The sequence below is a fragment of the Anopheles ziemanni genome, chromosome X, assembly GCF_943734765.1.
Source record: "Anopheles ziemanni chromosome X, idAnoZiCoDA_A2_x.2, whole genome shotgun sequence".
Classification (NCBI taxonomy): Eukaryota; Metazoa; Arthropoda; class Insecta; order Diptera; family Culicidae; genus Anopheles; species Anopheles ziemanni.
Window position 1 is genome coordinate 14,485,152 of NC_080707.1, and position 23,887 is coordinate 14,509,038.

At 51.9% G+C, this 23,887-nt stretch overlaps 1 protein-coding gene across 1 annotated transcript; it reads right to left on the minus strand.

Annotated features, from left to right (window-relative positions):
• Positions 1–1,159: 1,159 nt before the first annotated feature.
• LOC131291126 (cAMP-specific 3',5'-cyclic phosphodiesterase, isoforms N/G-like) lies at positions 1,160–23,548 on the minus strand. The gene is given in 10 exon segments (XM_058320318.1): positions 1,160–1,231; positions 2,034–2,757; positions 2,828–2,942; positions 3,057–3,321; positions 3,382–3,722; positions 3,791–3,884; positions 3,958–4,357; positions 4,445–4,945; positions 11,942–13,339; positions 23,511–23,548. Coding segments are annotated over 10 exon segments (3,948 nt in total).
• Between the last annotated feature and the right edge of the window lie 339 nt (positions 23,549–23,887).

Sequence of the window (23,887 nt, forward strand, 5' to 3'; positions counted from 1 at the left end):
AAAACGACGCCACCTACGTGTCGAGACGATGCGCGGAAACGAAACGACGCGGCTAGCCATTTTTTCGCTTTTTTCAAAGGTGTTGTTTACCTTTTGTATGGGACCGCGACGAGAAATCTGACAGTTCGTATCGTTTCCGCGCTCCCAATTAAAATACCCTCAAAGGTTTACTAGAGTACGGTTTAACACCCATAGGAGCCTTCTTCTTTCCCGCAGAAGAAGGCTGTTTTGTATAACGATCTGTCAATTGCTCTTAGCCGCCGTACCCCGCGTCCTGTGTGCATCCGAATCTTTCCGTCGCGCTTTCTCCTTCGTCCGTACTCCATCATCGCCGCAGGGCCCACGCACTCAAGGTAAGCGTGTTGAAGGATTCAAAACCCAACGTTGTAATGTCCGAGTGGACGACAACCGCACATGCTCTTACCGTCCGGACTTCGCTCGCGTCTTACCAGCACATCTCCTTTTCCTTTTTTTTTTTTTGGTTTTTGGACGTTAACGTTCTTCTATCCAGCAGAAGACATCTTGAACTACATTAGTGATCTGTGATAGTGTATATGTGGATGTGTTTTTGTGTTTGTGTAGGTGTGTGTGTTTCCCTTTTTCTTTTCTTCTAAAGTAACTATAGTGCCTTGGTAACGGTAGTCGACCCTTCAAGGGCGCTGAGCATCACGGAGCTTCCTTCGGTTGTACTGTTTCTTTTACATGCCCTTGGCATTGTTTTGGTGGTGTTTCCGTCACCATCCTCATCTGTCACAGCTGCTGGGCCTCCAGTGCCAGCTCGATAGACCGTGGTCAGTACGACGGCAGGAGAAAAAAACCCTGTAACCAATAAGGGAGAGGGGGGGACCGATGCTGCACAGTTGGGAGTTTGGGGTTCGAGTACTACGAGGTATCGGAAAGCTAATCCTTAATCGAATAACAACAACGTAACGTAAAGTCGACAGCGCAGGGCCTCCTCTATTAGTTTGTCTGTCGAGTATCCCTGTACACTCTCCTCAGCCGTACCGCGAGCCGTCTGCCCGGCTGCAAGGATCGGACGAAGCGGCTGAGATGTTCAAGGTTGCATTCCATTCCTGGTGCATAAATTCGTATCGTTTTCGCTACGCAACAAACCATCAGGTGTGTGTGTGTGTGTTTTGTGTATGTGTAGGTGTGCTTGTTACTGAAGCTCCTGCTCCGAACCGGCGTTGTCGAATTCCATCTCGTCTTCATCGTTCTCTGCTAATGTCATCTGTGTAATCGAAAAGAGAATAAGAAAGTGAGTAATTGAAGTCAGTGAGTTGTACAGACCTTATCTAACTAGAGTTTAACATACATTGATAGTTAGCTTTGCACCTAGGTTGTGCCTTATGAATCTCCTGGCGAGATTAGTTCCTTCATTAGAGATTCAGCCGAATTGAATCAGGAATGTTTAAAGATTCGAATCACGAATCTCCAGATATCAAGCTCTAACTCAAAGATTCAGATTCATTTAATCTATGTAAGTGTAGTTCAACTTCATAAATCTGAATTAGAGTAAGGATCTTTGGATCAGATTCATTTCTGTGAATCTTTAACGAAATAATCTTTGAGGATTCATGATTCGTTGGGGATTCATAAACTGATGAATTCACGAAGATACCTATGTCGCCATGCTCCGAAGGTTTGCTCGCATTATAAATGACTAGGTTTAAGTTGTTTGTAGCATTTTGTATGAGATTTTGACAAATCGCGTCGAAGCAGGATTTATGATTCGCAGAAGATTCATTAACCTCTAAGGAATTATGAATCTCGTAAGATTAATGAATCCGGATGAATGCCGCAAAATTCATGAATATTTTAGACAAACATTCAAATGAATTTGGATTTGTCGAGAGATTTATTCTGATTCAGGAATCTGAATCTGTTTTACACAACTCTAATCGGAATCTGAATAACCGATACAATGTGCACACATTTAACCTGCCCTCTCGACTCTCTACCGGTTTGTACCTGACGTCCAGAGGATGTGAGCCGTGCTAATCTCTACGACATGACGGTGTCGGTGAACTCACCTGAAAGCGTAACCTTGCGGCGAGTGCCTGCGGATCGATAGGCATTGGTTCCTGCTCGGTCCTGACGTTGGCCTGTCCGCCGTCACCGTCGTCACCGCTGTTAGCGGCATCACCACTGTCCCCGCTTCCTCCCTGGTTGCCCGAGTGGGCCGCCGGTGCGTCTCCCGGTTCCGGGTCGGATTTTTCCTGCGATGGCGGCGACGGTGGTGGTATGAGCGCCTGGTAGTACGCCCGGTTCTCCTCCAGCCGGTCCAGAATGTCCTGCGCGTCCGGACGCACCAGCTCCGCCCAGGCCTCCCACAGCGGGTGCACGATGTAGTCGATGAAGCCGACCTGCGAGCTCTCGACGGTTGCGGAGCGGCGGTCGCACATCGGCGACACGTCCATGCCGGCCGCCCGCTCCCGGTCGCCCTGGCGGAAGAACTCCTCCATCAGGCGGCGCACCCAGCGCCGGTAGAGCGGCAGTGGCTTGGTGGGGTTGCTCAGGTCCGCACAGTGCACCAGGTTCTGCAGCACCTGGATGCGGTCGGTGTAGCTGTCCAGCAGGCGCAGCAGCACGCCGCCGCCACTGCCGCGCGACTCCGTCGGGCCCTGGTTGCCCGAGATGGCCACCTTCTTCGTCTCGACCATCGTCTTCAGGTCCGCCAGTAGCGTCATGTGCTTGGACATGTCGGTCGACAGCACCATGTCGATCACCATCTTGCGGAACGTGGCGCGCTGCTTCCTACGAGCAACCACAAAAGCGGGGGTTTAGGATTTTGGGGGGAAAGCAACCCTAGTTCCGGTCTACTTACTTCGGCAGGTTACGTAGGATGTTGCAGTCATCGTTCTGCATGAGCTTGAAGGCAACCGCCAGATGGTGATTCTCCAATACTGATTCATCGTTATACATAAGGGCCAGCTCGGAGCCTACGAGAGGAGGGTGAGAGACGAATAAGAATATACCAGGAAGGTGTATCTCCACCAAACACCCAAATCTCTGCCTCCGGACTGGACATAGAGGACTAAGACGCAAATACTCACTAGAGTTGATGAGAAACTGGTTCGTCAAGCCGGGATGGTCGACGTCGTGGATGCAGGCCGCAACGAGGGCGGCGCACACCTCCAGCGGTGTAAACACACCATCCAGCGCAGGACTGTGCAGCAGCGCGTGGGTGCTCTGCGTGACGTCGGCCGCGTGCAGCGAGTTGTGGAACGGGTTGTCGGCCACGTAGTGGTCCTCGACCGTGCTGACGAACGCCAGCAGCACCGTCGGTGGTATGGTGAGTGTGCGCGGTATGTTGCGATCCTAATCATCAAGGTACTCAGGTTAGTAGAGGTCGTAAGGCAATCCGCAGATCGAACCTACCTGAAACACCGTGTAGGCCACTGCGGTAAGCGGACGATTGCCGCTGAGCGTGCCGATGCGGAAGATGTCCACGCCCCACTGGTCCACCTGGCTGAGCAGGGCGCCCAGCTCGGCCTCGTCGGCCGCCGTTGCCGTCGGTACGCCGTACGGGGGCAGCCGCTCGGCCAGACTGCTCGCCCCAACGCCTCCGGCGGCCGCGCCCGAGAACGAGTTCGTGTGCTGCAGCGGGCGCTTGAAGCCGCTGATCTCCGACATCCGGCCGGCGACCCCTGCCTGGCGCCCAATCAAGGCACTTCCCATCGACATCGGGGCGGACGGCACATCCGGCTCCTGTTGCTTATCTGCAACAATCGAGGTGATAACGATAAGATTATGCCAGTGTTGTTCGCTTCCCGTGGTTCGAACCTACCTAAGAACGTTGTGCAGATGTACTCGCTGATCTGGTTGCCCGACTTGCTCGATTCGCTTAGATGTGACAGCTCCTTGTTTAGCAGTCGCTTGAACTGCAAACACACACACAGAAAACAAACCGCTTAGTGAGACCCTTGGATTAGGTAAGGAGTGAGCTGCGTGTACCTTTAGCGAGGCCATATCGGAGACGCTGCGGTGCGTCTGAACCGTTTCCAGCTGCTCCAGCGACCACTCGAGCTCGTCTATCGTCTCCGAGGTGAGCTGCCGCAGGTCGCTCTCTGCCTCCGTCTGATCCTCGCCGCCATTGCTGCAAAAAAAGGATCGTCCAACAAACAGTCCAGTGAAGGTATCTGTCTCCTGAGCTGACCGCACGGGAACTTACCCATCGGATGAGGTGCGTGGCGGTTGGTCGCTCTCAGCCTCAGCTGAATCTGGCAGCGCGGACGAGAGGGCGTACAGGTTGGCCCGCACCGTCCGCAGGCTGGCGAGAATTTGGGCGAACGGGGTGACGATCAGATCGTCGTGGTGTCCTCCCGAGCCTCCACCGCCCGATCCACTCATGACCCTATGGTAAGTGTAATAGGTGGACACACCGTGAGACGTCACTAGTGGAACAAGTGTGTGTGTGTGTGTGTGTTTGTGCTGGACTTACGTGGTTCGCTCGGTGCTGGTAGCTGTCACCATGGTGGTGGCGGACCCGATCACCGTGGTCGCACCGCTGGACGGAGACGAAGTAATCGACGTCTGGACGACGGACGGTTCCTCCAGCGTCGGTTCCTTCAGCTGCAACGAGCTGTCGCGTCCCATGTGCGCCCCGGAACCGCCGGACGCCCCAGTGTTGGTGTTAGCTCCCCCGCTGCCAGCACCGCTCGCTGCACTGGCGGCGTTCGAGGACGAGGCTCCGGATGTACAGCGCGCCGCCAGCAGCGACACCGACGACACCTTCGGCGAAATCTCGAAGTCCGAGTCCGAGCGGTACAGGAAAGACTCGCGCCGTTGGGGCAGGGCGGCGGACAGGAGCGATCCCGGACCGCCGGGACCACCATCGCCGGACGGCAGGAGCAGGGGCGAGCGGCGATTCGTGAACCCGCCCGCCACGCTCATCACCCCACTTGCCGGTCCACTGCCCGATCCGTCCGCATTGTCCATGAAGCTTCGGAGCGTAGGAGAAGAGCGAAGGAACGTTTATGTAACGCACGTAACATATCCCTTGCTTGCCCTCAAGAACCACAACCCACAAGAACTAACAAACAAGCATAACATCTCGGGTCAGGGAACATGCCCCGTATGCGCGACGGGTGTTTGTGTATGAGCGCGTTCCACCCAGTGAACCCGTCCCCCGATGCGAACCAAAGTTTATTTTAATAGATTTCGCTGTCGGATGCCCCCACTAGCCCCCCCCTCCTCCTCTTCCCTTCCCAAGAGTCATGGACGCCAAGGGCCGCGCGGGCTGGATTCATTCATTTATTTATATATATATACATGCATCATAGGACTCAGGCGCAGTACGTATGTGGCAGGGTGCAAAACAATGGCCGCAACCCGTCGCACAACGTATCAATTACCGAACGCGACGGAACGACGCAATAGGCGCCGCAGCCGCAGTGAGCGCAAACAAACATCGCCCCAGCGTCGACAACCGTCGGCGTGTGTCGACGACTGGCGATCCGCGACTCAGAAGATGCGGCAGGCCAATTCTGTTCTGTTTTTGGCGGCACGGAATACTTCAAAGATTTCAATTGTTGTCGTTCACCGGCCAGCAGCCGAGGAGCTTGAGCGCTCTTACATACCGTGGCTATATGGCTGATGATGATGATGCTGATGATTATTATTATGCCTGGTATTTGATGTAACTCGCTTGCTAAGAAGTTCTCAACTTCCCAGAATACCCAAAGGGGGTCGTCTAGTGTTGTGCCGTAAGTTTTTGACTTCTTCTCTGTAACTTCCAACCTCGAAACTTCAAAAGAAACCCTACGTCAGACGTTAGTACGGTTGGAGGTTCCTCAAAGTTTTGTTTCAAAAGTGTCGCGCAATCATATACCGCAAAGCGGGACGGTCGGCGACGACACAGTTATTCTTGCGCTTGCCATTTGGACGTAGTCCTCGCTGCAAGCGCGATACAGCTGTGCACAGAAACTGGGCAGCGTCCCCCCTTCCCTCCCTAGAAATAGCCTCAAGTTTTGACGAACAGTGCTAGAGGAACGCCCAGCAAGCGAACTATAATGATGCGAAACCTGTACGAAGGTAATTACGCTCGTTCCGAGCCGCACTCGAGTTTGCTCAAGCGGTCCAGACCGTGTTTAGGACGCTCGCTCGTTCGCTCGCCTGCTAGATTGCCTCGATAGAGAGCGGGCCACCGGATGCGGGCGTTTGATTGCCGGTTGTGCCCCGTAGCCGTAGCTTCCATTAAATGGCAATCAGCGTATCAATGAATTTTTCGACGCCGAACGAGGTTCCCGCCGGCACACGAAATTTGAAAATTAACTGGCACCGGCCCGACCGGCAATCGGTGTAGATGGGAATCGGTGTGAAGCGGAGACGCGTTCTACACAGTGTATAAGGCATCAGCTCGGCAGCTATTCTCGCCGAGCTGCGCTGGCTGTTTGATGGTTTTCACTCAACACAACTGTGCCCTCCCGTCCCTCCCACGGGCTGAGTGTGGCAACACTCCACACCCTGCCTTGGTCCCTGCCCCTCGCTCCCTCATCCCGGGTAGTAATTCTCACAGTTTAAACCGCTGATGGCCGGTAGGAACATGTCCAAGGAGCATAGCCGGCCCGGACCGGATCGACGACGATGTCGCCGCAATCATTCTTGACGCGCGCGCTGATGAGCTAAATTGCGCCACGCACGGTTGGTGCTGCTGATGACGCTGGTGTAGCTGCTGCTGCTGCTGCACCTGCTCCTCGAGCGTGGCGACACTGTCGCCGATAAAGCTGCATTCGTTGCGTGCTCTTGACATTGCGTTGCTCGCCGCCGTCGTGATGGACGACGAGGTCGACGACGCGCTGTAGTGCACCTGTTGGCGATGGTTCTGCTGAATGCGGATGGTGCGATATTCGCCACACTGTGGCCGGGCGGGCGGTTGAGAGCTGGGCTCCATGGGAGCTATCGGGATAGGCTGCTGTTGTACGTGGACGAGCTGCACCTTCGCTTCAGCTGGCTCGCACTAAGGGTCTCCAGGATCGATTCCTAGTGGTCCCCGAGAAGTACGGGCACATTTGTTAACAAACACGCACGTACACAAAACACACACACACACACACACACACACACACACACTTCTGAAATCTACGGACGAAACGAGTCCCGATATATCCCCGTCCCCCGGGGGAAAAAGGTTTGTTCTCTGCGACACTCTGCTTCTTAGTCCACTGTTGACTGAACTTTTCAGGAGAAGGCTGCTGCTTATGATAGGAGTACTCGACCGCTTTCCTGTGTACTATGGCGTATTGTTTCAGTGGCCAGCTAGCTCCTGATCTCTGGCACGACCTCAACGGCGGTCCTCTCTCGTCCGGCCGACGGACGGAACTCACGGCTCCCGTGATTACCGACCGGGGATGAACCGAACCAAAGAACCAGCGGGCGGTTCTGAACAAAAACCAAACCCGCGTCCATGTCTGTGTGCTTCGGTCGTTGTTGGTGTTCATGTCGCAAGCATCGGCGGTGCACAGCGGGACACGCGTGGCGTAGTTCTATCGAGTCCCGCGATCCTGCTCACATCCGCCCATCGCCACCTCCCCCATGTCTATGCTCCCCTCCCTCCCGGCTAGCCGGTGGTACCTTACGGATATACAGCTCCCCGCCTCAACTCGAGGCGAGCGCAACTACACACAGCGCAGCCAACACAACAGCTATATTTAGAAAAATTTTCGACTAACTAGCTGACGGAGTGTGCGTTCCCCCTGGTACCATCTTACCAACGACCCTATCCTGCTAGCCGGGCCCTGCGTGTAGCGACCACCGCTCCTGGGTGCGCTCCCGTCTGCGACATCCAGTCCGAGTATTCCGAGCAGTGTTTCGGATCGGTGTGTCACCATTCTACAGCATCCCATGCAGTATTGCTTCTTCATCGTGTATCTCTCTCTCTCTCTCCCTCTCTCAGCCTATTGGTTTACCCATGCGTCACTTAAGCTAATCGTAACCACGGACCCGGGACCAACGAGGGGTTCCAAAACGGTAAGACACATTCCACATCGGTCCATTTTTAAACGATCGCAAGTCATCAAACAAACGCGCGGCTTGCCGTCGGGACTATCTTCACGATCGTCCTGCCAGCCCCGGAGTTCCCTTTCCCCGCTCTCCACTACACAGCTGTGCTGTTCATATATCTGGCACGGGTTTCATCGGTACCATCTGTTTTCGTCTGCGCTCGTCACGCTTCCGGCGAGTTTGTAAACTCGTTGGACCTGCCAGCTTGTTATAGGACATTTTCGTAAACAGCAAAACTATTCCCACGTACGGATCAGGTATAAACCTCGTATGATACGAGCACGATCGTGTCGTTCGAGCTTCTGGCGAGTGGTTCATTGATTGCAGACGCCGTTTTCGGGGAGCTACCATGTGCAGGTAGTTTATGATGCTAACTAACGCTGATCGCAATGCACTGGTACCGCTGCTCATGATGATGATGCTGATGATGATGATGATGATGATGATGATGATGATGATGATGATGATGACGTACGTGCGTTGGAAGATTCTTCGAACGTGGAATTGATTAGCATAGTGTCCTCGTTGCTCGTCACCGCCACCGAAATGAGCTAAACATCGTGTCGTTTTGTGTGCACACGACACGCCAAACATACCAATGCAGTGGCTTGGCCGTGGATCCTCGGCGCTTGTTGCCTCCATTGCCGGCTCCACCAGCCCCTCCGCCTCCTCCACTGCTGAAGAAATATTTGTTACGAAACATGACACCAGGATGCCGTGCCGATGCTCAGCACGCAGAAGTACTCAGAAGTACTCAGTCCACTGCTACTTTGCGGTTATTTCAACGAACTTTTAAAGTCTTGCGCAATCTGATTTGGAGATAGACTCGAATGCTTCTCCATTAAGGACCATAGGTCCTGTGTCTATCCTCTTCCACACTTGACACCTGCTCCAAACTAGCTGTACATCGCACACACTTTTTTTTCGTTATCTTGGCACAAATTTTATTTCGAACGCACAGTTAGTCACAGAACTCCCGAAGCATTCGCCGCTGCGGCCAATTTGATGGACGATCAGGAATAGACTTTTGATTGCTGGCTAACAACGTCTCCTGGTTTGGGTACGGTCACTTTCTTTTTCACAAACGTTCCAACTGGATGTAGAATCTCACAAACACATGTGTACACTTTTTGCTGGGCATGTTGGTATTCTTCGGTTTTTTCTTATAGGATGGTACCGCAGAACGACACCTTTGGGGGTGGGAAAATATGGGTTTGCACGTCGACACTCTGATGTTCTCGGTTGAGAGCGGGATGATATCGGAAATTCTGTGTAGCCATCCGATTGGGTCCCGACCAACCAGACCCGCTGGTGTTGATGTCGAACTTCAAACGAGCCTCGCGTTGAAGCCTGACGCGAGTCGCCCCTCAGAGACGCACAAGATCCTGGTGCTCTAGCGCTCCGTGCGCACGGCTACAGCGTGGCGAGCCTGCGGCGTCTCCATCGTAATCGGAGCGTCTGAGCGCGGGACTGAGGCCTCCGCCAGCTCGGACCCGAAATCATCTAGAGCAGCTGCCAGCGACAAACAAGGCGTTGCTCCGGCCCCGCTCCAACTCCCCCCGGCACGCGGGAGTCCCACGGAAACGTAAGTGTCCAATTAAAACAGATCACCCGCGCTCGCACACGCCATCCAGCCGCCCGGTTAGGTTGTTTTGCGGGTGGGAAGCCCAGCGCCAGAACGAACACAAAAGGGTTCCCGAACTACTAATCGATAGCACCGCCGTCCCCCCCGTCCCCCGCCGTTGCCTGTTCCGGCGGCGACGCGGCGGCCTGTCCCGGGTTTCAGCTTTTTTTTTTCTTTCTGTTTTGTCGAATCCGAAAACTTCATCGACGCATCATCGATGATTGCGACGATTGTAATTCGCGCGCGCGGAACGTGTGTTTGTTGTGTTGCCTGAGAGCGTGAGCGCGCCCTCGCCATTGAAACCCAATGGCCGGCCAGCTGCTGCTAGCAGCTTCCCGCCTTTTGTTTCCCACGTGACGTCACCGAAATCCGTTCTGCTGGAAAAATGCTAAAACGCTCCGGCGGCTCTGGCGCAGGGGAGTGCCTTTTGTTTCGTGCGAGCACACGACCGAGCCCCGAACGTGCCAATTAGAGTCGCCCGAGATGCACCGAACGCTGTACTCACATGTGTACACGCTGTGTTTGAGAACGTTATCATTATCCACCGGCTGGAGGGTACTGCGGTTCAATCGTTCGCTTCCAAAACAGCGAAGCATTACCTCGCACACAGCGACGCCTCGCACTGCCTTTCACTAGCATTTCTTTTTTGCAAAACTTCTCTACTTATTAGATCGATGATTTAATTCCTTCTCCAATGCCTTGGATGCCTCAAAGCAGAGTGATTCGCGTCTTGCAGGCTATCTAGAAATGACGTCCCGTTTTACAATGATTTTGAAAATCTAATTCCTCCCCTGAATAATCTCTGGTCACTGATCCACCAAACGACTCTTCAGTTTAATCAACGCTCAAAACACGGGAACAGCATCCCTCAATTTACGATGCGAAACTCGCACGTACGGTAGGGTGGGGTAATATGCACCTCGAAAAGGGAAAAGGGCAAAATATTTCACAGGTTATCGGTGAGGGGTATCTGATGAGGAAAAATACCAAAACCAAATATTTTACTACCCAATTGATCCTTCAGCCAACATTTTGAAGTGCTCTATATTTCACGCGCCATTTTGAATTGTAGGGAAATATAGGTAAAGTAATACGGGCATAAAAAATATTTGATTGTTTTTGACTATCTCCAGAGAAGGTGGACCGTTTCAACAAATTTAGTAAAATTCGTTTACAAAACCTATTCTACACCCTTTTTGTTGCAATGAATCATTCATCGTATGACTCAATATAGGATGTCGACAGTTGAGCCTTTGTGAGCTTAGGATTGGCTTAATTTTAGAAAGTTAAAAAATTATTAAAAAGTTGGACAACCTAGAATGTTAAACCGTACACTTATACAGGTACAGGTGCATGCTACCCCACGCAAGCCGGTGCATATTACCCGAGGTTGAGCATGCTTTAGTTGCATCTTGACAATCAAACTGCAAAGATCATGAATCCATTTCATTTGAGTTCTTTTTAAAATAACATCTAGAGATGCTTCGAGCACCGGGGGTTACCACCTTGACGGCGTGGGTTCGAATCCCAATCGAGACCGGACGCTTCCCTGTATTTCATTGCAACATTCCAGTGATCCAACCAGGTTGGTTAAGCATCGAAATACTGCAACGACTGTCATTTTCAGCTGAAGCGTCAAAGGTTATTTCATTGCGGTGAAATATTGCATTCGACTTCTAACTTCATATAAAAACAAGCCGCGTGCATTTTGCCCCATGTTCCCCTAATTCGCATGGCAAAAAAAGATCTCCATTTCGAGCGTCGGTACAAGCTATATCAAAGGTGGAAACAAACTTCGTTGTAGCTGTATACGGTCAAAGAAACAATGGTAACATCTTACTAGTACTACTATAAAGGTTAGTGTTGTGCTTATGAATCTTTTGGCGAGATACATTCGTTTGAATCTTTCACCTAAGATTCATCCGGATGGATTCATGAATCTTTCGGGAATCGAATCTTCAAACCTTCATGAATCTTTCGAAACCTTAGTGAATGTTCATGAATCTTTCATGGATCGGTCATGAATCTGTTGTTCATCATCTTTGCAACGATACTTATCAAAATTGGTATTGCGCAGATGGTTCAAGTGATGCTGATGAACTTCCTCGTTCGATTGCTGTCAAACATCGGCTTTGTTTACTCGCGCGGTTAAGTGGCCTGCGAGTCACTATGCCATTTTGACAGCTGCCCGTTTCATCTACCCGAGTGGTGTTTGTATCTTAGTTCACCGATCGTGATTGGGGACGATCTTGTAGCGGTTCGATCTTGAGATTGTTGTGTGTGGAGCGGGGGGAGGGGGATTTGTTTACTTACCGAACGTTAGCTAGTGTATGCCGCCGGTTCCGGTGGTACTTGGGGTGGGCTGGCGGGGGTGGCTGAGGGTGGTGCTGTTTGCCACTGGCCGCCTGCTGGAGGTACTTGCCCGAACCGGGGGTCGTGGCCAGTGGCGTCAGTGGCACGGTGAGGGTCGCTTCGTCCGCACTATAAACGTCATCATGCTCCTCGTCGTCCTCGTCCTCCTCCTCTTCCTCCTCCTCGTCATCGTCGTCCACCTCCTCCTCCCTGCCCTCGCCGGTGAGCGTCCTGGAGGGGCGGCTATCCTCCTCGTCCTCCTCCTTCACCTCGCCACCGCTACCTCCGGACACCGTCCCGTAGCTGCCGTTCCGCTTCCTCTCCTCGCGGATGTGCGGCAACGATTGGGGATGTTGCTGCGCGGACCCTCCCCGGTGTCTCCCCGCTCGCCCCCGTCCCCCGAGCTGGTGACGTGCTGGCGGTCGACCACCGCTGGCCGCTCCAGCCCCCGCGTCGACGCCACCGACTACCAGCGGTACGCTGACCCGCTGCTGCTCGCTCCCGACCTCCAGCTCCTCTACGTCATCGCCCTCGTCGTCTTCCTCCTGCTTGGCGAGGGCAGCCTGCAGCCTCCGCCCTCCAGTGCCTGCCACCCTCTGGTGCTGCTCCTGCTGCTGTTGCTGTTGCTGCTGCTGCTGCTGGCCATCAGGCGTCACTGCCAGCGCCATGGCCACCGTGCGGCTCGCTCCCACTCCTCCTCCAGTGGCGTTCGACTTCCCGCGTTCCGCCAGCAACTCGCCTCCACTCCTACCACCGCCGCCGCCGCTACCGGCGCCGCCGCCACCGACGCCGTCGCCCCGGTTCCGGCCGCGGCCGACGCCGGCGCGCTCGTCCACCTCCCCCCGCGGCCCCCGGCTGCCGGTGAGTTCCTTCGCCTGTCCCTCCCGGCCGTCGCTGCCGCTCGCCCCACTACCACTACTGCGCGCGCTCCGTCCTCCTCCACCGCCCCCTCCGCCGCTGCTGCCGCTGGTTCCTCCGTCGCCTCGACACGGCAAACAGCAGCGGAACAGTCTGGCGCTGGCTTTGCGGCCGGGACTCGCTTTTCCGGCCGGCTGGCTCGGGCGCCGCTCGCTCGCTAGCGCGCGCGGCTCGTGGCGGGCAAGCAGCAGCTGCTTGCACTCCTCCTGCCCCGTCGCACCCTCCACCACCTTCCGCTCCTCCTCGTCCTCCTCTTCCCCTTCGTCGTCGTGGCGGCCTTGCGCGTCGAGAATGGCTACGTGCCCGTGGCGAACCGTGCGAACCGGACCACCGACGCCTAGGTCCAACGAATTGCTAGCGTGGATCGAGACCGATGTGCGCACCACACATGTGTGACCGGACCTCTTCGGCAGAGATGAGCGAGCAGCGACGCGGCGACAGCTGAAAGAAGGAAGAAAACAAACGTTCAACACACACCGTTCGAAACCAATACTCCGAGATTTAAAATGGTAAGCATTCAAGGCTGGATCTAATGCAGCTGTACTGGTGTATGTTCTCGCAGATTCAACAGCCCCATTTTGTCTCTAACCCACTCATTATTGAAATAGCGCATCAGCTTTTGTCCCTAAGGCGACCATTATTGTCGCTAGCGCAGTCAGTTTTGCTTCATAGGCATCTATTTTGGTTGTCTCAGATTTCAGTTTTGTTTTCCTATCTCAAATTATAGTTCTTTATCATGAACACTGTTGTTAATATATTAATCATGTTACAAGTGGCTTACGGAAATAAAATAATTGTTTAACTTTTACTTTAACTAGCATTTCTGACTAGTTTTAAAACACAGATAAACAGTACCAGGTAGTGAAAGTCCAACTCCTGATCATCATCCTTTACTCTAGAGCAGATAACAACACGAAGGTTAACAGAAGACTTTTTCCGCTTTTCCTCTTTACTTACTTAAGTGGAAGAACGATAAGTGAAAATGTTTGAACATATTTCAGACTATACAAAAAGTAGTTTGCTACCTATTTAATAACAAATGGCAGTTTGTACGCTACCAAATAGTAAAACAATTATTTCCTTGTGATTTATAACAAAAAAAAAACTTGTTGTAATCGCGTCCGAATATTTGTTTTCGAATGAAATGTTTCGAAATATGCCTAAATAAAAACACGGTCTAATTTGTAAGCATCCAACTTCGGTTGCCTACCACTGTATTAATATTAGTTAAACCTTAGAGCTTAATTATCTAGGAGGCAAAATTATATGCGCTAGCGACAAATGCTAGGTTGCGCTGTGCCAAAAGCAGATGCCATAGATGACAAAAATTGACGGATGGTGCTATAAAGTATTATCAAAAGTTTCTTTGAGGTAGAGTTTGCGAAACAGCTAGTACAATAATTAAGGCACCCCTACAGTTGCCACAGGACCAACAACTTGTCTCAATAAGAGAGGCGAAATTCAGTGCACCTAAACCGGCGCCCAACAACGCGGTGGAAGCGAGTTTCGGGGCACTAGGACATGCGAGAGTGTCCTTAATTCCAGTGGTGAAAAGGGTTACTTCACGGCACGGATTGCTCTTGGAGCGGCAAAATAAATAGCTTTAATCACGACGTTAATGCACGGCCATGCACCCATGCCGTGCAGAAGACTCCGACGATGTGAAGAAGACTCAGCCGCAGAAGACCTCAGAAAAGCGAGCGAGCGAAAAAATGGAACAACAAAACTGAGGAGCAAAACCGAAAGAACGAACACCGGCAAGGATGGCGGGATGGGAAAATCCCCAGCATGCAACACTGGTTGCACGGATCGTGCTCGCTTCACTGATTCACTTCTGACTGATATTGCCGAGGACAGATGCCATTACATTGAAAGCGTTGGAGCGGGGCTGAGGAGCGGGGGGAGCATGTGGTTGCCACAGAGGTGGTCCAATGGCAGATGGCTATAAACACGAGAGTGAGCGGAGGGAAAAAATGAACGAAACGTCCTAACTGTTGCGCTCTATAGGGGGGAACGCTGGTGGTTGATGAGCTCGATAGTATCGGAGATAGGTAGGAGGTTGAGACAGAGTGTCATCTCGGTTGCGGTGGGAGGCAGCGTTATTCGAGGCAACTAGGACGAGGTCGTGCAGGACAGAGGCAGACACTAGCGGTACGCCGGAAGAGGAAGCGAGTCGTTTGCCTTATCCCAAACGTGCCAAGAGTGTGACTCCTGTATGCGCGACGGTAGCAACAGGGGTTCGATCCTTTAACGGTAGCCAGTGTCAGCAATCTGCTGGACCCGCCACCTCGCACCTGATGCTATCACTTACGTAACGAAATTCCGTCTCGCGACTACGCGATAGGCCCCCCCAGTCGCGGGATATAGTCCCGGTATCCCGAAGGGCGAACAGGGCCAATCCCAAATCACACCGGACACCGGACACGTACGCTGCACGCACAGGCACTGATCACCACCACCTGAGATCACGCTCCGTCGCTCTGCTGAATCCTTTCCCGCTGGAATGTCGGACACGCAATGAGACGGTGCTGTGAGTTTCCCGGCCTCCCGAGCCCTGTCATAATAGTTCATCGGCTCAGCCGCCGATCCGATCCAGGCAGAGAGGGTCTGCTCGGGAGCAGGCGCAGGGGAGGGGAGGGGAAATGGCGAACGGTGAAAAGGTTATAAAAGTTGGGAAGATTCTGAAGGACGTCACTGCTTTTCCTTCGTGGGAACACGGTGGATTTCCCGAGAATGCAGGGGTGAGGGGGAGGGGTGTCACGGGAGGAACCGGAGGAAAACCGATGCGTTTGCGCGTGGACGGTGTACCACACGGTGTGTGCGTCTACTCCTCCGTTTCCTGTCCCGCTCGCTCTCCAGTGACACCTTCAAAATTTAGTCCGCTTTCTCTCTCTCTCTCTCTCTCTCTATCTCTATCTCTTAGACACACACACAGACACACACACACACGAACACACTCTCGCTCGCCTAGATGTTGTTATCGCTTTCCTTCTTCTGCGAACGGTAGTTTCTCCGACCGTACCTGCACCTGGCAGCTCGAGAGGGCAATAGAGGAAGGGGGGGAGGGGGGTGGGGGTTCCTTTTTTCCCTGGGACCGTGTCATGTCGCAACACCTTCGGAAGCCCCTAGCAGGGAAAATCCCGGCGTTGCCGCTTTGTTGCTGCCCTTTTTCCGAGTAACCAAACCCTGAGTCAGTTTCCAAGAACCTCCGGAGCCTGCAATCTCTGGCTTGCACTGGTGACGGTGACCCGTTACACCATTTGTTGTGCGCTAGCAGACGAAAGTTTGCCATCGGCAGGGCTTCCCAGGTGCAGCTGCTGCCAGTGTGTAACCACCGCACCAGGGAGGATCAAAAGTAATTCATGGCCAGCAACAATGGACGGGTTCCTGAGGGGGAATGTCGGTGACGGTTGTTGCGTAAACCACCAAACACCACCAACTTTGCTACGGGCTCTTCCATCTCTCCCTTCGAGGGTTGGCTCATCTGAAAACTTTTGCCTCGAAAACTTCGCGTGGCAGATTCGTTGCCGCGCGAAAGTCCAAAAGTCATCCAGAGACACGCGCAAAACTTTGTCGCCTATCCATCCAGCCAGTGTGTTCAGTGCTAACAGCTAGAGCGCCCCTACATGGACCTTCGCGAAGCGCGGCTCTTTTCGGTATCCTGTGTGGCACGTGGGCTCGTCCAAGGTACATCGTTATCGCGGAGAATCTCCTCCGAATTTCGAGACGCACGCTCGCTCTCTATCTCTCGCTGGTCGGAGGACTCTCCATGCTCAAACCGTGCCCATAGTCGCACACCTATCTTAGGCTGTTGCGAGCTATTCGCACCGTAGTACGTCTGACCAGCGAGTCACGTTCACGTGAAACCACGGCGGAAAGCGAAATCCGTAGTCCACCGAGCTCTCGAGCCAGGAGCGAGACCTCTCCAAGACTCCGGACGTACGCCAGTACATACCCATACCCCCGCCCCGCTAGCCAGCCATCGCGCCAGTGTGCCAATCGTTACGCAGTATCCTTTATTGCCATGAGCATGCAAAACCCCAACAAGGGTTACGTCCACCAGGCATTTGTTACTGTGACCTATTCGGTAACCTCGGGGCCAAAGTTCGTTCTAACAGTTTTGTCCTCGGTTTCAGCACACCACCCCCCCCAGGTCCACTTTCCCTGTTAGGGTCGCGTGCAATACAATGGACGGTGAGGGTGGGGTGTTGTGCTTGGTTCGTCTGTTATATGACACGCCAGCAAATTTGAGGGTTCAACCAGGTTCCTCCTTGATGTCTTGGAATTGTTGGTGGCTTTGCGAACGGGGTTTTCTGTTTGTTTCTTGTCTGGAAGAGGCTAAGGCTGTTGGGAAGCGACTCCCGGTTTCGGTATATCCAAGAGTACACACGGAGTTCAAAGGGTGCCTTCACAGCCATACCCCCGTCAGTATCTAGCTCTTTTCAACTCTACCCAACAGCCTCAGTTCAATCCCTTCCACACGTTCCGAAATGATTTGCATTCAGCAATTCGACACCCCTTAGTGGGAGTCGACCGGGGTCTGCCTACCTGCTCCCAGCGAGGCGGTGTGTGTAGCAGCACACGGTACGCCGAACGGGAATCGGAGCTGACGCTGATTTACACCTTGCTGCTGCCGTTGTTGGCCGTTCCGATTTGCATTGTTTGGGATTTGATTGCTTCGTGACGTAGTAGTAGTCTCTCCCGCTTCTTTCTCTCGCTCTCGCGCGCACTCTGCGTTCTCCCCACCCCCCCCCCAGGTCTACCTCTGGTGCTGGAGTGTGCGAGAGATTCCGGAGTTCGCTGCCTCTGCTAGAGTGGAGTGGCACCGCCGGTATGGTTGGATGGGTGTATGGTGTTGGAGGCTCGATCTTGTGAGCCGTTTGAAAGATGAATGACGGGGTGCTGGAGGGTCCTCCCAAATATATATGCACACAACACAAACACACACACACACACACACACACACACACACACACACACACGTCTCCAGTGAAACACTAACCTTGCCGAAGCGCCAAATGTCCTTTGGGAGAGAGCCGCCCGCTTGTCTAGCCCGCCCGTTCCGCAACTGCTCCGGTATGTGAGGGTCCGGACCTGGAGCGCCGCACCGGATCCAATCGGAGGAGGAGGTTCCGCAGGATCGCCAACTCAAGATCGTCAGCTCGGAAGCCGATTAGAGCCGATCGACAAACCGTTCCCGTCCCCGAGCCCCTACCCTCCGCCGCTGGATGGTTTGCACCCTCCCACACACACACACACACACACACTCCTTGCGTCTCCTCGGAGGAGGACCACTCTTCAGGTTGGGGTTCCGTTTTTTTTTTTTTGCGGATTGTTTCGGCCGGTTACCTGCTGAAGGTGAAGGTCTCTTCTTTTTTGTGGTGCTTCTTGATTGAGTATGGTGTGGGTGCCCGTCGCCTTTGTGTCACTGTTGGATCGCCCCGCTCGGTTGGCTCGGATCAGGTTGGATGCAGCGGTTCCGTTTCCTGCCCGCCCCGGAGCCCTTGTTGCTTTCTTTTCTTTTCTCTTCTGCGCGTTGTTTTTCTTTCGAGTTGAGATTTCGGTGTGGACCAGCCAAACCTAGCACACTCTGGCACCAAAAAAAAAAAAAAACACAAAAAAACACCGCACCGCACCACACCACACACAAACTGTTTACGCTTCCAGATAGGGTTTCGCCGATAGGGGGCGGCGGATGATGGCGGTGGTTGGTTTTCGTCCGGAAAAACACACTGGAACGGTGGTTCTTCTACCCGTGGTGGCCAGAACACCCTTGCCCACCCTTGTGGGGTGTGGGGGGACGGGGACGGGGTACGCGCCCTTCGGAGGGTAGGCTAGTGTCAGGCCGTCCAGGCCGATTGTTTGCTCCCGCGGGTTGCTCGGACCCGTACACCACAGCCGTGACGTGAAGCGCGTACACCTCAACAACCAGCACAAAGTCGAGCTCGAATGGAACGGATGGAAAATTTGTTGCTTCTTCGGTCGGGTGGAAAACGGGGCGCCTGCGCACTCGCCACCGAAATCGGGGCCTCGCTCGTTCCTCGTGTAGGTGTGTAGGTGTGTGTGTGTGTGGGGCGATTTTTTCCTCTCTCTCTCTCACTCTCTCTCCCGTCACTTGCTTTTCCGCTTGCCAGCCTTTTATCCTCCCCCCCCACCGCTCTCGTTATTTCCTTCGCTTCCGTTTGGTCAACCGAACGGTGTGGGTGGCCTCCGGTGGCGGAAATGACAGATATGGCGGGGGGGGAGGGAAGAGGAGAGGGAGGCGAACTGTGTGACACTCTGGAGTAAACGGGGTGTCCAAAAGGAGGGAGGAGGCAGAACTGGGAGTCCCCCCCCCCCCCCGCGCAACCCCCGTTCTAACTGGATCCGTTTCGGGTGGCCTATCCTACTTCCCTTCCCCCCTCCCTCCCCTCCCCGTCTTCACGCACCAGAAGTCCGCCGTGTCTCATCGGAGACAGTTCGTATTCCATTTTATAATTGATTTCACCTGCGTTTCAGCCGAAAGGGTGGGGAGCGGAGGGGACTGTGTGCGAGATGTATCCGGCAAGCGTGGGTGGGGAGGGAGGGAGAACGGGGAAAGGTCCTTGAGGCCTGCGAATGCGTGCGTACGAAGCGTGTAATCGGCTTCGATTTGTAAATCCCACCTCAAACGCAGGAGGAAAGCACCCGGGAAGAAACGGGTGGGATGGGGGGGGGGGGGGAGGGGAGGGCAGAGTCGCTTTCATTTCCAATGTCCAAACCACGGGTATGTGTGTCTCTATCTCCCCGTGTGTGTCTGTCGGTATGTGACCAAATAACCGAAAATCCCCCAAAAATAGAATCCCACCGCAACGGCGTCCTCTCCCCTTCCTCCTCCTCCTCCACCGTCCTTCCAAACCATGTTTCGTTCCAGGCCATCGGCACCCATCAAACCCCTCCGGCGGCACGGGGAGACGTTTATATTTAAATAGACAGATGAAAAACGAGCGTTATGAGTTACGTTACCCGAAACGATGAAGCGACCGGGTTTAGCAAACGAGCTCCGTTTAAGAATTTTAATCAACCGAAATGGTGCGCAAATGAGCGCCAAATCGCCTGCGGGGGGGGGGGGGGGGGGGGGGGAATCGAACGATGTCCACCGTCACCGAACCGAACCAGGTCCGGTCGGAAAGGCGGGGGGGGGGGGGGGGGACGATGTGTTCTGGTGACACCCGACCAAAAACCTGTTGGTCCATTTCGTTTCACAGCTCTGGTGGATGGGGAGAAGGGGGAGGGGAGGGGAGGGGATGGTGCCTTGCTTTGGCGGGAAACCGACCGACCGACCGATCCGTTCTTCGGGGTACTTTCCACTTGCTGCCGGTTAATTTTCCTGGCATCGATCCAATCAGTCCGCAGCCTCCTCGTCTTGTCTTCCGCAGGTGTCGTGCGAGAGGGGGGAAGGGAGCTAAGGGGGGTAATTGTTACCATTTTCCGTCTTTTCCACCCAAAGGCCAATAAATCCGTTTCCAAATTTTTCCAGTAACCTCCCAACGAGAAATTTTTGCGTTATTTTGGCGTAAAAGAATTCTCTTTACACTTGACACTTTGACAGCAGTCAAATGTCATTTTTCTCAGGAGCACTTCCGGGAAAACTTGTATGCAACTTGCACGCAAGTTTTCCCGGATGTTTTGTCTGGGGCACTTCCGGGAAAAATCTAATTTTTTCAGGATTTTTCCGGAATAAAAACCTGAAAACGATGGTGATATCATTGTATTTAAAAATGCTAAAATATAATTTCAAAAAATATATTTTCGGATAATTTAATTCGTTTTACTTACCTACTTCCCATATATTTTCGGATTGAAGTCGATTTTTCGAGCGAAAAAATTCAATTTCCCTCAAAATTTTCGCAAGTTGCATGCAATTTTCACGAAAATTACACCGTAAAAAACACGAACAAAAATTTGCGGTTTTTTTGGCTAAATTGTATGCAAGTTACACGAATTTTTTCCGATTTTTTTAAAACTTGCATGTTAGGTTTTTCAAATTTTTAAACAAAAATCTTCGGTTTTCTTTACAAACTTGCATGGAAAGGACACGCAATTTTTCCGATTTTTTTAAAACTTCTATGCACGCTTAATACAAGTACTTGCATGGAAGACTTGTGTCCGTGACTTTCCATACAAGTGTCCAAGACTTGTGTCCGAGACTTGTATCCGAGACTTCCCAAGGAGAACCGTGCTGCACTTTCCTACCAAAACGTACATGCCTACCAAAAAAACACCGTGTTTTCGGCACAATCGCCGTCCGAAACGTCATGTGCCTTCGATTGTCAACATTTGTTTGGTTTGTAATGAAATCGAAGCAACTTGTTCGGGAACGCGAGTTAAGAATAACGCTTGCGCGGGTTTTTGGGTGTCGGAATCGGAGTGAAGTTTATTGAACAATGTTTTAAACATCATGGAACATGGTAGGAAAAGGGCAGGAAAGGAAACAGGAAGAGACGATGACCCTGTCGAGGCACCCAAACTGCAACGCAGCGTTAATAGTTGGTCGGTGGTGGTTGGACATCGCGGCGATCATCGGTTGTTACGATGTAAAGAGAATTGTTTTACACTTCTTTTCAGAAGTCGGTTTTCACCTAGACTGCATATTAAATCTGCTGCAAAAGAAGGGGTAAAGGAATTCTCAAAAGAAGAGCGGGCAGTTGTTGAAGAGAATTCTTTTACGCCAAAATAACGCCAAAATTTCTCGTTGGAGTGTCAAACGGGAGCACCGAGAAGCTCAACTGTCAACTCAAATCGTACGATCGGTGATTTGACATCCAGATGGCGCTAGTTGTACGAAGCTCCATGCGGTATGCTTTTGAAAACAACATTTAACAACACTTCTGCGTCCGGTACTCTTCCGTTTTTCAACTTCCGTTCTTTCACCCGCCACCAAATGAATAATTCCGCTTTTTGTTTTTGTTTACAGAATGTTTATTTCATCAGTAAGGTAGAAGTGATAGTTTTTAGCAGTAGTACATATATTTGCGCCGTTTTTTGCCGCTTCCGCGTCGTTTGCAAAAGGGGGGTTTTGTTGTTCTCGTTTTTCCTTGTGGGGTGTTTTAGAATTTTCGCGCGCGCATACACATCGACAAACCCGCAGCGGGACATACACACACACACACACACACACACATATGGGGTGAGGGGAAAGCGCTAGTTTGTTTTTCCACGCGCGCCGTTCGCAAACCAAAAAAAAGCTGAGTGTGTGTGTATCTGAGGGGTAGGTGTCGGCTTGTTTTTCCTCACTTTTCGTTACGAAATACTAGCACATAATAATACTTTCCAAAATTTATATAAAAAAAAAACACAAAAAAACAAAAAAAAACAGTACACACGCACACTTTTACTGTGTCATGGGCAAAGCGCAAATCTAGCGGAAGAAAGTGTTTTGGGAAACGATTGAATCTGCTCTCGGGCGTTTTTGACGAAGCGGTAAGATACCGGAAACACACAACTCCGATAGCAAACAACCGTTTGGTATGCCTCGCACTGAACAATATAGGCAAACCGAAAAGCTAACTAAATAAACCCTACTTTTCCCTACGAACCTCTGTGTAGTAAACGCACGCTAGTAGTTCTTTGGAAAGTCGCCAAAAAAAAACGGAGGGGAAACAAAACAATACATAATGCCAAAAAGAAAATACTAACATCAAAATACTGCAATAGTTTACATTATCATCATCATTGTGATTGAGAGAGCGAAGTAAAGGAGAAAACAAAATTACTACCTACAAAACCTACTTCATCTTTGCTCGAGAATGGAAACGTGATGTTAAGTAGAGAGAGGAGAAAAAAAAAAAGCATTCGTCTCTAAATGCGGAATGCCGAAGGTTCTATTCCCGGGGTGTATCGGGAAGGAACAACAAAGCAGGGGAAAACGCAAAAGGGTGGTTCGCGCGCAAAAACATAAATGAATAGCCACAAAGGAGGCTGCTGCTTGAGAGAGGCCCAACCGTATTTTTGTATCGCTTTTCTATAAAATGCCCTTCTTGTTCTCAGTCTACTACCTTAAATAGTTTCGTGTTCCTTCGGTTACTATTTCTCTCCCTTCCTTATTAAATGCACACGGACGCAACACCCCGTCCCTACTGAGGACGGCATTATCCGTTTTCAACGCCTTTCTGTGTTTGTTTCAATCGCGTTTACGCTTCCGCTACCTTCTCAACCTACAACGGATTTTTCGATGGACTGGCGGTTTTCCACATTCTGTTTTTCCTTTTTTCTTTTTAATCTTTGCTCCCTACATAAGTAGCTGTTTTGACCGATAGTCTTTTGAAGACGATGTTCGTTCTTGTGTCCTGTATTCGTGGTATATGTATATGCATCTCTCTCTTCATCTCTCTCGCAAGCTGTGAGCTTCTTCCCTAGTAATTGCGGCGATTGGACAATGCGGATTTGTGTGTGGGGGGTGGGCGGCGGGTGGTGCTGGTGCCTCTGGCCCCCAAAAAACCCCCCTCTTCCGCACCAACCACACATTCGTTTGATTTTCATCATTGTTTTTCATTTTTAGGCGATCTGTGATAAAATTATTCCATTTTTGTATCCCTTATTATTTGATAATGTTTCTCATATCCTCATTTTAAAATTCGCTCGCCAATCCTACCTCTCCGGTTTTTCCACCGTTCCACGATCAAAATGCATGTTCACGTACTCTCGTTTCCTGATCTATCTTCCTTTTGTTTTTTTAGTACGAGGAGAAGTAGTATAGCTTTATCACTCCTTACATATTAATATCTGCTTCGTTGAAGAAAATTGCATAGTATCAAACATCCCTGCCCTCTCACTCTACCTTCCCAGTTGCTCGCCCGCCTTCCTCCTCCGGCCCATTCGGTTTTGCTCATTCGCTTTCTTATTATGTTATGCGGTAGAAAATATATGCTGGTTGTTCCTTAGTTCACTACTTCTTTTCTTGTTGCCATGGTTCGTTTCGTAATGTGTGCTCCTTTGTTTCGCATTACCTCTGCTTGCTCTACAAAGCAA